The sequence below is a fragment of the Dreissena polymorpha genome, chromosome 5, assembly GCF_020536995.1.
Source record: "Dreissena polymorpha isolate Duluth1 chromosome 5, UMN_Dpol_1.0, whole genome shotgun sequence".
In the NCBI taxonomy this organism is placed as follows: domain Eukaryota; kingdom Metazoa; phylum Mollusca; class Bivalvia; order Myida; family Dreissenidae; genus Dreissena; species Dreissena polymorpha.
Genome location: NC_068359.1, coordinates 7,327,604 through 7,341,358, shown reverse-complemented (window position 1 = coordinate 7,341,358; position 13,755 = coordinate 7,327,604). Strand labels below are relative to the sequence as shown.

The window sequence follows — 13,755 nt, the reverse complement described above, 5'->3', positions numbered from 1 at the left end:
CCTTTTTTCACTTAGAATACGCATATAATTGATAAATCTATGTTAAAGTTTGCATACCACCTCAAATATTTTCTATGTCCTTTGACATATTGCTGTTATATTTTGCATACTTCTTAACCAACATGACCCCAATCTATAAACAAGAGCATACAACTGTATCAATCATTTTGTAAGAATTATGGCCCTTTGTCTACTGAGAATATGCATATTATTGATTAATCTATGTTAAACTGTGCATACCACCTCAAATAATTTATATGTCCCTTGACATTTTGCTTTTGTATTTTGCATACTTGTTTACCAACATGACCCCATTCTATAAACAAGAGCAGCCAACTGTATCAAGCTTTTTATTTGAATTATGACCCTTTTTTCACACACAATATGCATATTATTGAGAAATATGTGTTAAATTTTTGTACCAGCTCAAATATTTTCTATGTCCCTTGACATATTGCTGTTATATTTTGCATACTTCTTTACCAACAGAACCCCAATATATAAACAAGAGCATACAACTGTTTCAAGGATTTTGTAAGAATTATGGCCCTTTTTTGACTAGGAATATGCATATTATTGATAAATCTATGTTGAAGGTTTCATACCACCTCAAATATTTTCTATGTCCCTTGACATTTTGCTTTTATATTTGCATATTTCTCAATCAACATGAACCAAATCTATAAACAAGAGCAGACAACTGTATCAAGCATTTTATAAGAATAATGGCCCTTTTTTCACTCAGAATATGCATTTAATTGATAAATCTATGTTAAAGTGTGCATACCACCTCAAATACTTTCTATGTCCCTTGACATATTGCTTTTATATTTTGCATACTATTTACCAACATGACCCCAATCTTTAAACAACAGCAGACAACTGTATCAACGATTTTGTTAGAATTATGGCCCTTTTTCTATTTAGAATATGCATTATATTGATAAATCTACGTTAAAGTTTGCATACCACCTCAAATTTTTTCTATGTCCCTTAACATATTGCTTTTATATTTTGCATACTTTTTTACCAACATGACCCCAATCTATAAACAAGAGCAGACAACTGTATTCAAGATTTTTTTAAGAATTATGGCCCTTTGTCTACTTAGAATATGCATATTATTGATAAATCTATGTTAAAGTTTGCGTACCACCTCAAATATTTTCTATGTCCCTTGACATATTGCTTTCATATTTTGCATATTTCTTTATCAACATGACCCCAATCTATAAACAAGAGCAGACAACTGTATCAAGCATTTTGTACAAATTATGGCCCTTTTTTCACATATAATATGCATATTATTGATAAATATAATTATGTTAAGTTTGCGTACCACTTCAAATATTTTCTATGTCCCTTGAGATATTGCTTTTATATTTTGCATACTTCTTAACCAACATGACCCCAATCTATAAACAAGAGCAGACAACTGTATCAAGCATTTTGTAACAAAATGGCCCTTTTTCTACTTAGAATATGCATATTATTTATAAATCTATGTTAAAATTTGCATACCACCTCAAATATTTTCTATGTTCCTTGACATTTTGCTTTAATTTTTGCATACATCTTAACCATTATGACCCCAATGTATAAACAAGAGCAGACAGCTGTATCAAGCATTTTGTAAGAATTATGGCCCTTTTTTGACTTGCAATATGCATATTATTGATAAATGTATGTTAAAGTTTGTGTACCACCTCAAATATTTCTATTTCCCTTGACATATTGCTTTCATATGTTGCATACTTCTTTACCAACATGACCCCAATCTATAAACAAGAGCATACAACTGTATCAAGCATTTTGTTTAAATTATGGCCCTTTTCCTACTTAGAATATGCATGTAATTGATTAATCATGTTATGTGGTGGTTTTACATGTATAACTTTTTGATATATGGAGTGTACATATAGTACTGCTTTGTTATTTGTTAAATATTTTATGTTAAAGAATAAAATAAACATAAAATGTGTGGATTTGGTCAGCTGTATGGGATGGAGGAGGCTGAATATGTCGCGAAATTAGTCAGTGACAACCAAGATGTGGTCAGGGAAAAGTCAGTAAAAAGTCAGGGAATTTTATTTCATCTGGTTGGTGGCAACCTGATCAAACAAAACTTGCTGTGTAATTACTCAACAAATGCTGAATAAACGAGATAAAAATATCTTCAACTTGGCTATATATTAGCTGATTGACTGCCTGTAAAATCTTTCTGTTCATCCCTCAATTCATCTCTCTGTCCGATACAAATGACATAACTCAATAAGAACATAAGACATAATAGAAAAATTAGGTAAACATGTTTTAAGTGATAATTAAACAGCCTTGTTGTTGATGAAAATATAAAATGTCAGGTGTGATACACCTGCAGTTACTCATAATTTGATGGTAGGCGAGATGATATAATTAACGAAGTATTTTAAACTAATAGTTATTTAGAATGTTAAAAAAATCCTGTTATGCCTCAAACAATTGAATTTTGTTATTTTATCTAATCCAGAGTGTTTTTTTTGCCCCCTTTCATCTGAGTTCCCCCCTTTCAATGTCACACTCATTATTAAAAACAAATATTATTAACTTTTTTGGATCTATATAAATGAAGCATTTTGTTTAACCATGTAAGGGGAAAAGGGCTTTTTCCTTTCAAGAGTCTGATGGTTCTAAAATCACACCCCTGCTAATAGGTACTAACGGCAATATAAATGTCACTATATTTTTAATAGCAATTTTCACCATAAAAGGATAAAAGCATTGTTTTCATCAATGATATTGAAAAAGATTGTCAATATGAATAAAAATCATGATATCTGCTGTTGTTTTTCAGAACAATTTTCTCCCACCAATACTGTACATTCAAGCAGACAACTGTTGGCGAGAAAACAAAAACCGATATGTGTTTTCATTTCTACAATCGCTGGTTGCAGAAAGGATTTTCAATGAGGTACATGAATTATGTCTTTCACTATCGATCATACAGTTTATTAAAATCATTTTGAATTACAAGTGTGTGGTCTTCTACTGTTGATTGGAGGTAAATAATCTGTAAATCCTCTGTTATTCATGTCAGCTTGTGCATCAGTCTGTCAGTCTGAATGTCCACAAAATTTGATGAAACTACTTCTCAAAACGTAATTGTCTGGTAATTGTTAACAGACTAAAAATGAACACGGCTTTGATAAATGGACACAAGATCTTATTATGAGACATTTTTTAAACCAATAAAAGAGCAACATGTAGGCAATGTACATTCTCAAATTCATGGCTAAATATCTTATGTCTCTTACTCTACAATATATAATTATATTGTTAAGGTTCACATGTCCTTTTTGATTGTTGGCCAAACTCATTAAGACATCGATTCACAATTTAGCATGATTTCAATGACGGTAGGTTCCAAAGATGCGGAAGCTTTGAAGACTTACTGAAAATTTTTCAAAGTGCTGAAAGAGTGATGAAAATATTTGATGTAAAAAAATGGTTAGAACCAAATCTCAATGTAGCTCAACACGTAACTCGGCCACTCCATTATAGATTTGTTAATGTTGACGGCATCGTTATTTTTTTTTATAAGGGACTCCAACATCAGCCCTGGACTCTACATGATGGACATTCCTACAAAAAGTTCCTGAAGGAGTACCAGAAATTGTGGCTTCTGATTCTTCGAAGATCGAAATAGATTTTTTTCTTCAAAATATCGATGCCATAAGGCTGCTTCTCAAGCAAGAAAACTACAAAAAATGCAAAGATTTTTATGAAACAGTAATGGTAAACGAAGATGCTAGTGAATTTCCCCTTCCGCTTCTACCTAAGCAGCCGATTGAGACCACAATTCCAAAAGGTGCTGGCTTAGTACCAGAAGTAAGAGAACTTCTGGAAAAAGAAAATCGTCTGCCATTCGTGAGTATATTGAAATATAGTTTTGATAAAAAAACTCTGTACATGAATTTGATGATAGATGATTATACCCCCATTTCTTATATGGGAGTCACTTTGTCGGTCTGTCTGTCGGTCTGTCCCGAAATTTCATCGGATCTTCACCAAACTTGGTCACAAGTTGTATCTAGATGATGTCTATGTCAAGTTTAAATATGGATCATGCCAGGTCAAAAACTAGGTCATGGGGTCACTTAGTGTGTTTTAAACCAAAAGTTTGTCTGGACCATAACAGAAAGTGGCGTCTCATGCAGGATCCAAACTGTTTGCTATTCTGATAGTATTCTTTGAAAAAATCGAAGAAAATTTTTGAACACCAGCAGACGACATTTAAGCAGACAACATTTTAGCAGATGACAAATTTCCTAGCATGCAAAGGGTTAAAATTGCCTGAAACCGAAAACATATATTTGCTAAAAGATTATGCGTTTCACCACTAAAATTCCATGTAATTTATGGGTTTTTTCCTCTGTCAAACAAATTAAAAGCCACCTTTTATCGTTGAATTTTTTGCAGCAACTGCCAGCTGTTAGTAAAATTACAACCATTTGAAAGGTTGACATTATATATGTATATTTTTTAAATTTAACTCACCCGTGATTTTTTGTTGATTCTGCGATGACCTGGTGTATGAACTCTCTCCCGGTTGAATCAGTTGCTATAGCAAATGTTGACTTCGTCATGGACCGTAAATTCTCTTGACCACTCCTCAGAAGGGTACATTTTTGTACATTAAAAAAAATCACACCCTGTTTTGAAGACCACACGGAGTGTTAATATTAAACGGTACACTGTTGTCATTTAATTTTTCCAGATCGCTGTCAGATATAACAGGTTTGTGATCGACACTCCCATGTCCACTTCACTTAAGCTGCTTAATTTTTGACTAGCAGGTTTCATTACTTGATGAAAATTGCTGGTCTTTCAAATTAATGTTATACATGCTTAAGAGATGCTTGGAAATTCCATACTTCAGACTGTCCAGCGATTTTTTCTTTAGTTCCTCGCCGTTTTTCTGACGTACAGATGCATAGAAAACGCGTAACTGGTTGTTCAGTTCCGCTGGATTTTCGACGAGATCACCAAGATCCATGTGATTGGAACAAAGAAATTTGTTGAACAAGTTCATACCATGCTAAACTACACGTTTAGTGTTTTTAGAGTCCTTGTCATGATCCAATGACTTCAAATCCTCCTCGCTTATCGTTGAAAAACGTTTGCTTGCCATTTTGTCGTCTGTTTACAGCGGAAAGGCAAAACTGCGTACTGCGCATGCGCGAATGGGACAGTGAAATTTTCGAACATTCCGCACGTGGTTGCTAAGGCAGCGGGATACAGTATTTTTTGTACAGTCAATTTTTCCCGCTGGTGGCACGTGATTGCCAAGGCAGCGGGATACAGTACTTTTTGGACAGTAATATTTTTCCCGCTGGATCTGACAGTATTTCTATGTCACAATGACCTATGGGAGTTTAGCATTGTGAATAAAAGTGAGGTTTAATAATAATAAATGTCCTGAGGAACTGATGTCTCGATACGCAATAGAACAAGTGTCCCAATAGAAAGAGTTATTGCCTTATGAAACTTTTCTTAATGTATACATGTTGTTCTGGGTTCATTAAAGATGGTGACACTGTGTTAAACAGGCCTGTCCTTTACAAAAAGAAAGTTTTTAGGGTCATTTTTTATTTAGATGGTTATCTCATTTTTGTCTATTATTAGTTTGACAATAAAATTGTAAAAGTTAATAGAATGGTATAATACTATATTTTCCTTAAATGAATCCAATGGTAAAATTGAGAAAATTATTGTTTTTATGAGTAAATTGCCTTTCCGTATTGCCTTCAAGTATGTTTATCAACCTCTGTCCAACCTTGTCATACTTTTAAATGGAACATCTTTTTAAGCCTTAAGCAGAATGCTCCAGAATTTTTTAGAATACAGTTTTTGTACAGCTTGGATCTTTTCCTTATTCAAGAATGGCAGTTATTTACAATTTTGAGAACTCTGCGACTTAATTGTTGCAAAATTCTGGAATTGCGTGACTTGGCCACAAACTTTTTTACAATATCAAAAAGTTTGTGACTTGTTTTTATGCCGCGGTATGGTGGCATATATAGCAGTCTCACTGTCAGTTGCCCGTCTGTCTTTCCCTCTGTCTGTCCGTCTGTATGTCTGTCACTCTTTTGTGTTTAGGTTTCAAAAATGCTCATAACTTCTATGTACCTTCAGATGTAACATTCATATTTGGTATGCATGTGTATATTTTCAAGGCTTTTCCAGAAGCACACAAATTATGACCCCTTTGACCTTGACCTTTAACGTAGGGTTCGCGTTTAGGTTTTAAAATCTGCGTTTAGGTTTTGAAAAAGCATTTTTCAGCGGCATATATCTTCCGATGGAGACAGCTGTTGTTTAACATAATTTAAAAGTTCATGTTTTTTCAAAGACTGAACAAGTTTTAGGCATTGCCGTTACAAGGATTTAAAAATTAAAGTACATCAATACTGGTACATAAGTGGCAATTTCAGAAATTGACCAGATCAAGTATCTATAGTCCTGTTTCTAGCTCAATCTTTTTAGCACAGACCGTCTTAGTCATGAGTTTTGCTTATGATAGCATTTTTATTTAAGGACACAATTTATTAAACTATGCACTATTTATTTTAAGGTGCAGCTAAAAAGTCGCCATGCAGCAGAAGAAGGTTTGGGACCAAGGATATCTAAGAAACAAAAAGGTATATCTGTATACATACTGTTTTGAAAAAAATGACAACATACATGTAGACAAAGTTGTAAAATTATTCAATAACTTTCATTGTAAGGATTAATTGTCAACTTCAGTGTCCTCATTGTGAAACATAAAACATGTTTTGGTCTATATTGTTTGTTTAGCAAATAATTGGCTATCAAGCCTATCATAGTGAAGGGGTCATCAGCAGCTGTTTGATTTAAGAGGATTATGGCTCTCATGATATGCTTACCTTACCTTCAGTTGATACAAATGCAGGAAGACACGACCAGGGCAAGAAAAAGACATCTCATTCAAGGCGACGACATTCAGGTTTGTCTTTAAATTATAAGTGCTGTTTTAATTAGAAAATCTTGTTCAAACATAAAATCAGCAACAATAATTACTTTTATTTACCTTGAAGAAAAAGAAAACGACTTATTAACCACATTTAAAGCCACACAACTTGTTTGACATATATATAAATTTAAGTATAAATAAAAAACATATTTTATGTATGCCAATTAGAATATATCTGGTGGTAACACTGTAGAAATTTTTTGAGCTTTTAAACTAAAAAAAAAATCACGTTTGTGGAAATGGACGTATACGTACAGAAATCCTACTTTTGGTTTTAAAAGCGGAACCATTTGAAAAATTATAAATTACTTGCTAACTAGGCTTTAGATTTAATGACAATTTTGCACACTTTCAAATTGCATCTATCTGTATTGATTAACATGTGTTTTATTTCAAGGTCAGAGACTTAATTATTCAAAGTGTATGGCTTTCAATTTAGAAATGTGTGTTGAGCTTAATTGTTTTTATGACCGGTCTTTGTCTGTCGTATGTCCGTCCGTCCATCCGTTAACATTTTCCGTAAACACTCTAGAGGCCACATTTCTTGTTCCAATTTCATGAAACTTGGTCAGAAGCTTTGTCCCAGTGAAATCTCGGCCGAGTTCAAAACTGGGTTGTGCCGGGTCAAAAACTAGGTCACTAGGTCAAAAAAAAGAAAAACCTTGTAAACACTGTAGAAGTCACATTTCATGCCCAATCTTCATGTAACTTTGTCAAAATGTTTGTCTTAATGATATCTTGGTTGAGTTCAAAAGTGGTTCCGATCTGTTGAAAAACATGGCCGCCAGTGGGCGGGGCAGTTTTCCTTATTTGGCTATAGAGAAACCTTGTAAACACTCTAGAAGTCACAATTTTTGCCCAATCCTCATGAAAGTTGGTCAAAACATTTGTTCAATTGATGTCTCGGACAAGTTTGAAAATGGTCGAGATCTGTGAAAAAACATGGCCGCCAGTGGGCGGGGCATTTTTATCTCCCCCACTATAGTAGTTGGGGGCATATTGTTTTTGCCCTGTCTGTTGGTCTGTCTGTTGGTCTGTACGTTGGTCTGTACGTTGGTCTGTACGTTGGTCTGTCTGTTGGTCTGTCTGTTTGCGCCAACTTTAACATTTTGCAATAACTTTTGCTATATTGAAGATAGCAACTTCATATTTGGCATGCATGTGTATCTCATGAAGCTGCACATTTTGAGTGGTGAAAGGTCAAGGTCAAGGTCATTCCTTCAAGGTCAGAGGTCAAATATATGTGGCAAAAATCGCTCATTTTATGAATACTTTTGCAATATTGAAGATAGCAACTTGATATTTGGCATGCATGTGTATCTCATGGAGCTGCACATTTTGAGTGGTGAAAGGTCAAGGTCAAGGTCATCCTTCAAGGTCAGAGGTCAAATATATGTGGCCCAAATCGCTTATTTTATAAATACTTTTGCAATATTGAAGATAGCAACTTGATATTTGGCATGCATGTGCATCTCATGGAGCTGCACATTTTGAGTGGTGAAAGGTCAAGGTCAAGGTCATCCTTCAAGGTCAGAGGTCAAATATATGTGGCCCAAATCGCTTATTTTATGAATACTTTTGCAATATTGAAGATAGCAACTTGGTATTTGGCATGCATGTGTATCTCATGGAGCTGCACATTTTGAGTGGTGAAAGGTCAAGGTCATCCTTCACAAGGTCAAGGTCATCCTTCAAGATCAAACATCATATAGGGGGACATTGTGTTTCACAAACACATCTTGTTCTCTTTATGTATATAGTGGCAGTTTTCCCTATTTGGCTATAGAGAAACCCTGTAAACACTCTGAAGGAACAATTTTTGCCCAATCATCATGAAAGTTGGTCAAAACATTGGTTTTATAGATGTCTCGGACGACTTTGAAAATGGTCGGGATCGGTGAAAAAACATGGCCGCCAGTGGGCGGGGCATTTTTCTCTATATGTATATAGTGAAAACATGTGAACACAGTAGAAGTCACAATTTTCATGAAATTTGCTCAGAACATTTGTTTTCTTGATACGAGAGTTGAGTTCAAAAATGGTTCCGTTCAGTTGAATAACATGGCTGCTGGGAGGGCGGCAGTTTTCTCATTATGCCCCCCCCCCCACTTTCGAAGAAGAGGGGGTATATTGTTTTGCTCATGTCGGTCCGTCTGTCCACCAGATGGTTTCCGGATGATAACTCAAGAGCGCTTATGCCAAGGATCATGAAATTTCATAGGTACATTGATCATGACTCGCAGATGACCCCTATTGATTTTCAGGTCACTAGATCAAAGGTCAAGGTCATGATGACCCGAAAAAGTAAAATGGTTGCCTGATGATAACTCAAGAACGCTTATGCCTAGGATCATGAAACTTCATAGATACATTGATCATGACTCGCAGATGACCCCTATTTATTTTCAGGTCACTAGGTCAAAGGTCAAGGTCACGGTGACCCAAAGCAGTTAAATGGTTTCCGGACGATAACTCAAGAACGCTTATGCCTAGGATCATGAAACTTCATAGATACATTGATCATGACTCGCAGATGACCCCTATTGATTTTCAGGTCACTAGGTCAAAAGTCAAGGTCACGGTGACCTGAAATAGTAAAATGGTTTCTGGATGATAACCCAAAAACGCTTATGCCTAGGTTCATGAAACTTTAAAGGTATATTGATCATGACTCGCAGATGACCCGTATTGATTATCAGGTCACTAGGTCAAAGGTCTAAGTCACAGTGCCAATAAACATATTCAAACAATGGCTGTTAAGGTCATGGTGACTCAACTTAGAAAAATGGTTTCTGGATGATAACTCAAGAATGCTTACGCCTAGGATCATGAAACTTCATTGGTACATTGATCATGACTCGCAGATGAAATTATGATGAAACTTTACCAGGATGTTTGTCTGGACAATATCTAGGTCAAGTTTGACATTGTGTAAAGATTGAATGAACCGACTCCTCTCAGGTGAGCGAACTAGGGCCATCTTGGCCCTCTTGCTTCTATTAAATATGGCGACAATCTATATACATGTATACATATTGCAACTTAATTATTGAAACCTATTGGAAAAACTTTATATATATGTCTCTATTATCTTTACCAAATCCAAAAGTACTAAATTAATTAAATGCAAATGACCATACTTTTCTGCTAATAGTTATATTGTTTGTTCATAAGGAAAAAACATTTTAAAAATAAATTACGGTATATACATAACCCAAAGGACACTTTAAACATACTACAAATAAGACCTATAAGGGCACAAGTTAATGAAAGTGTACATTAATATATTTTTGTTTTAGATGTGACTGTTCAAAAGACAATCGTAGTGCTGGTGCATGATGGCAGCAAAAAGCACATTTGGTTTAAAATTTGGATGGATATGTTCAACTGTTTTGTTAATATTATTGCTTTTGTATTGTATGTTTTTTTGTCTGCTTGAAGGGTTTTTAGAACTGCTATTGATGTTTTTGAAATCGCTGTTAAGATTGTTCTTAGAAGAACACATGGGGTTGACATAACCACGGGTTCTTTTGGTGTACTGAAGATTTTATTTTTGTTGGACATAGTCTTGTTTAATAAGACATTTTTTTATGAAAGTTTTTGGAAACTGATAATTTTTTATGTACAATAAAAAAAAACTCTTGGGTGTGTTATGATATATGGTTATAGAATATTTTACTTTAAAACAAAATCACATGTGATCTAAGCATATGTATATATTGGTGTACTTATAACAATAACTATTTTTATGCCCCCAGGTAGGGTGGCATAAAGCAGTTGCATTGTCTGTCCTTCTTTCCATCTGTCTCTCTATCATATTGTTTTCAAGAGGAATTTTTAGGCAGCACTTTAAGATATTAAGTTGATTTGGTGAGTCCACCAGAATGATCTTCGGATGAACTGTACAATTGTTCCAAACTGATGATTTTTAGGAAGATACTGGCCTGTGACTTATATTAAGGGATGTAATACGCTTTAAAGGGTGATAATTTTTATATGTCATTTGACAGGTACAGGTTATATTTTACAAGGAAAGTTATCTTTCCATTTTCTGGATGTTTCTATGAAAATTCAATGATATTGCTTTTAAGGCAACGTATTGGGTCTTGGATTTAGAAATGTGTTTTTTTACGCAAAGCTTTCATGTATTGTGCTGATTATTGGTATGGGAGTCTACCCATATGACTTACATATGAAGTGTGAATTGCGTTCCTGTTCATTTATTTTTGGAAATGTTATGGACCTAAAAAGTACCTGTATTATGACCTTTTTATACGCTCATTTTTAAAAAAATGGGATGTATTAAAGTTTCCCCTTGGCGGCGGGCAGTGTCCACAGCAGTTTCCACTCTCTAATTCAAATAGTTTTTATCCGATCTTCACCAAACTTGGTCAGAAGTTGTTTCTAGACAATATGTAGGTCAAGTTCGAATATGGGTCATGCTGGGTCAAAAACAAGGTCACAGGGTCACTTAGTGCATTTCAAGCATTGCGCATGGTGTCCGTTCTCTAATTGAAGTAGTTTTCATCCGATCTTCACCAAACTTAGTCAGAAGTTGTTTCTAGACAATATTTAGGTCAAGTTCAAATATGGGTCATGCCGGTTTAAAAACTAGGTCACAGGGTCACTTAAACCATTTCAAACATTTAGGATGGTTTCCGCTTTCTAATTAAAGTAGTTTTCATCCGATCTTCACCAAATTTAATTAGAAGTTGTGTCTAGACAATATCTACATGTAGGTCAAGTTCAAATATGGGTCATGCTAGGTTAAAAACTAGGTCACAAGGTCACTTAGTGCATTTCAAGCATTGCGCATGGTGTCCACTCTCTAATTGAAGTAGTTTTCATCAGATCTTCACCAACTTTGGTCAGAAGTTGTGTCTAGATAATATGTAGGTCAAGTTCAAATATGGGTCATGGTAAAGTTATCAAGTTGTCCAAAGCCTTAAAATAGGCGTATCTTGTGACAGTTTTGAACTCTTGTTCCGGAGTTAATTTACGCAAAGTTTCAGATATTGAGATGGTTATTAGCATTTGAGTCTACCTACATGACTTGCAGTTGAAGTGTGGGCTTTGTTTAGGTCCATTAAAAGTTTGGCTTACTTATGGGATTCGATTTCTCTAAATAGCAGCAGTAGGACTTCACAGCCCAATAGGGGCATTGTGTTTCACTAATACAGCTCTTGTTATTGATAATTATTATCTTTTTGGCTTTGTCAGGTTGTGAACATGCATGATTCTTGTCAAATTATATTCTTGAAGAACAAGACTCTTTGTAAAATAGAGTTGGTTGTATACATTTGTAGAACTGGCGTTCTTTCCCCCCATCATATTATTCAAAGCCTTTACTGAAAGCTACACTATGTACAAGTGAGTTTTTCCATTTCAATGTTCATGTGTGTTCTTTAATTTAAATGCCTAATATGGATTTGAAATGATAAAAATAAACGGCTCTTTACTACTTTTACTAAAAAGCTGTAGTATTGCATTCATTGTGTACATATTATTAATCTTCGTAATTTTAAATGGTACATATCACAGTTGATTCTAAATATTTTGTTTTGGATTTAGATTCGCAAGTTGTGATCATATGTTTGTGTTAAGTGAATTCAACATAAAATATCGTCCTAATTGGAAACGAAATGATTGTTATTAATCATGGTTAAATCATTATATTAATCCTTTCGCATTGTTTGAAATATGTTACATTTAGTACAAACTCATTTGTATACATTATTAATTTATAATGAGTTATTTTGTACTAACCACATTCGTATTTATTTAAGTACTGGTATCATAGGTATTAATTGTCCCCTACCGGTTTCACCGGAGGGGACTTATGGTTTGCGCTCTGTGTGTCTGTCTGTCTGTCTGTCTGTCTGTCTGTCTGTCTGTGAGTCTGTCAGTCACACTTCTGGATCCTGCGATAACTTTAAAAGTTCTTAATATTTTTTTCATGAAACTTGAAACATGGATAGACGGCAATATGGGCATTATGCACGTCATTTCATTTTGTTCCTACGTCAAAAATTGTGGTTGCTATGGCAACCAAAAAAAAATATTCTGAAAATGGTGGAATTTCTGACAAATTTTGGAGCAGGTAGGGGACCATAATGCTTGACAATAGCCTTGTTTTGTATATATTACTACTACTGCGAGGTTTATCATTTTCTAGTTTTGCAGATCAAGATTTTATTTAGCTGTACAGAAATATTTGTTTTGAAATGTTAATACTTTGATCATCCTGTGACCAACTGATATTGTTTCATGTTGATATTAACATTTTTAGCTCATCTAATTTTTGAAAAAAAAAAAAGAGCTATAAATGTCATCACCTTGGCTTCGGCGTCAGCGTCGGCGTCCGGTTAAGTTTTGCTATTGCATTCAAACTTGGTACACTTACTTACTATCATGAGGGGACTGGGCAGGCAAAGTTAGATAACTCTGGCGTGCATTTTGACAGAATTATGTGCCCTTTTTATACTTAGAAAATTGAAAAATTTGGTTAAGTTTGTGTTTAGGTCCATTTTATTCCTTAAGTTTCAAAGCTATTGCTTTCATACTTGCAACACTTACTAACTATCATATGGGGACTGTGCAGGCAAAGTTATGTAACTCTGACTAGCATTTTGACAGAATTATGTGCCCTTTTTATACTTAGAAAATTGAAAATTTGGTTAAGTTTTGTGTTTAGGTACACTTTATTCCTACAGTATCAAAGC

General features: G+C 34.6%; 1 protein-coding gene across 1 annotated transcript; it reads left to right on the top strand.

The window, feature by feature from the left end:
* The first annotated feature begins 3,625 nt into the window (after window positions 1-3,625).
* LOC127831691 (uncharacterized) lies at window positions 3,626-13,393 on the top strand. Its single transcript, XM_052356716.1, has 4 exons — window positions 3,626-3,906; window positions 6,614-6,680; window positions 6,938-7,006; window positions 10,333-13,393. Exons 1-4 carry the CDS (start codon window positions 3,772-3,774, stop codon window positions 10,470-10,472), a joined length of 411 nt encoding a protein of 136 aa, XP_052212676.1. The 5' UTR covers window positions 3,626-3,771; the 3' UTR covers window positions 10,473-13,393.
* Window positions 13,394-13,755: the final 362 nt, after the last annotated feature.

What these genes read in the sequence shown, in the direction of transcription:
- LOC127831691 (XM_052356716.1), top strand. Translation starts at nt 3,772, where the DNA reads ATGGTAAACGAAGATGCTAGTGAATTTCCCCTTCCGCTTCTACCTAAG. An exon ending in AAGAAAATCGTCTGCCATTC is followed by an intron (nt 3,907 to 6,613) that starts GTGAGTATATTG and finishes ATTTATTTTAAG; the next exon opens with GTGCAGCTAAAAAGTCGCCA. An exon ending in GATATCTAAGAAACAAAAAG is followed by an intron (nt 6,681 to 6,937) that starts GTATATCTGTAT and finishes CCTTACCTTCAG; the next exon opens with TTGATACAAATGCAGGAAGA.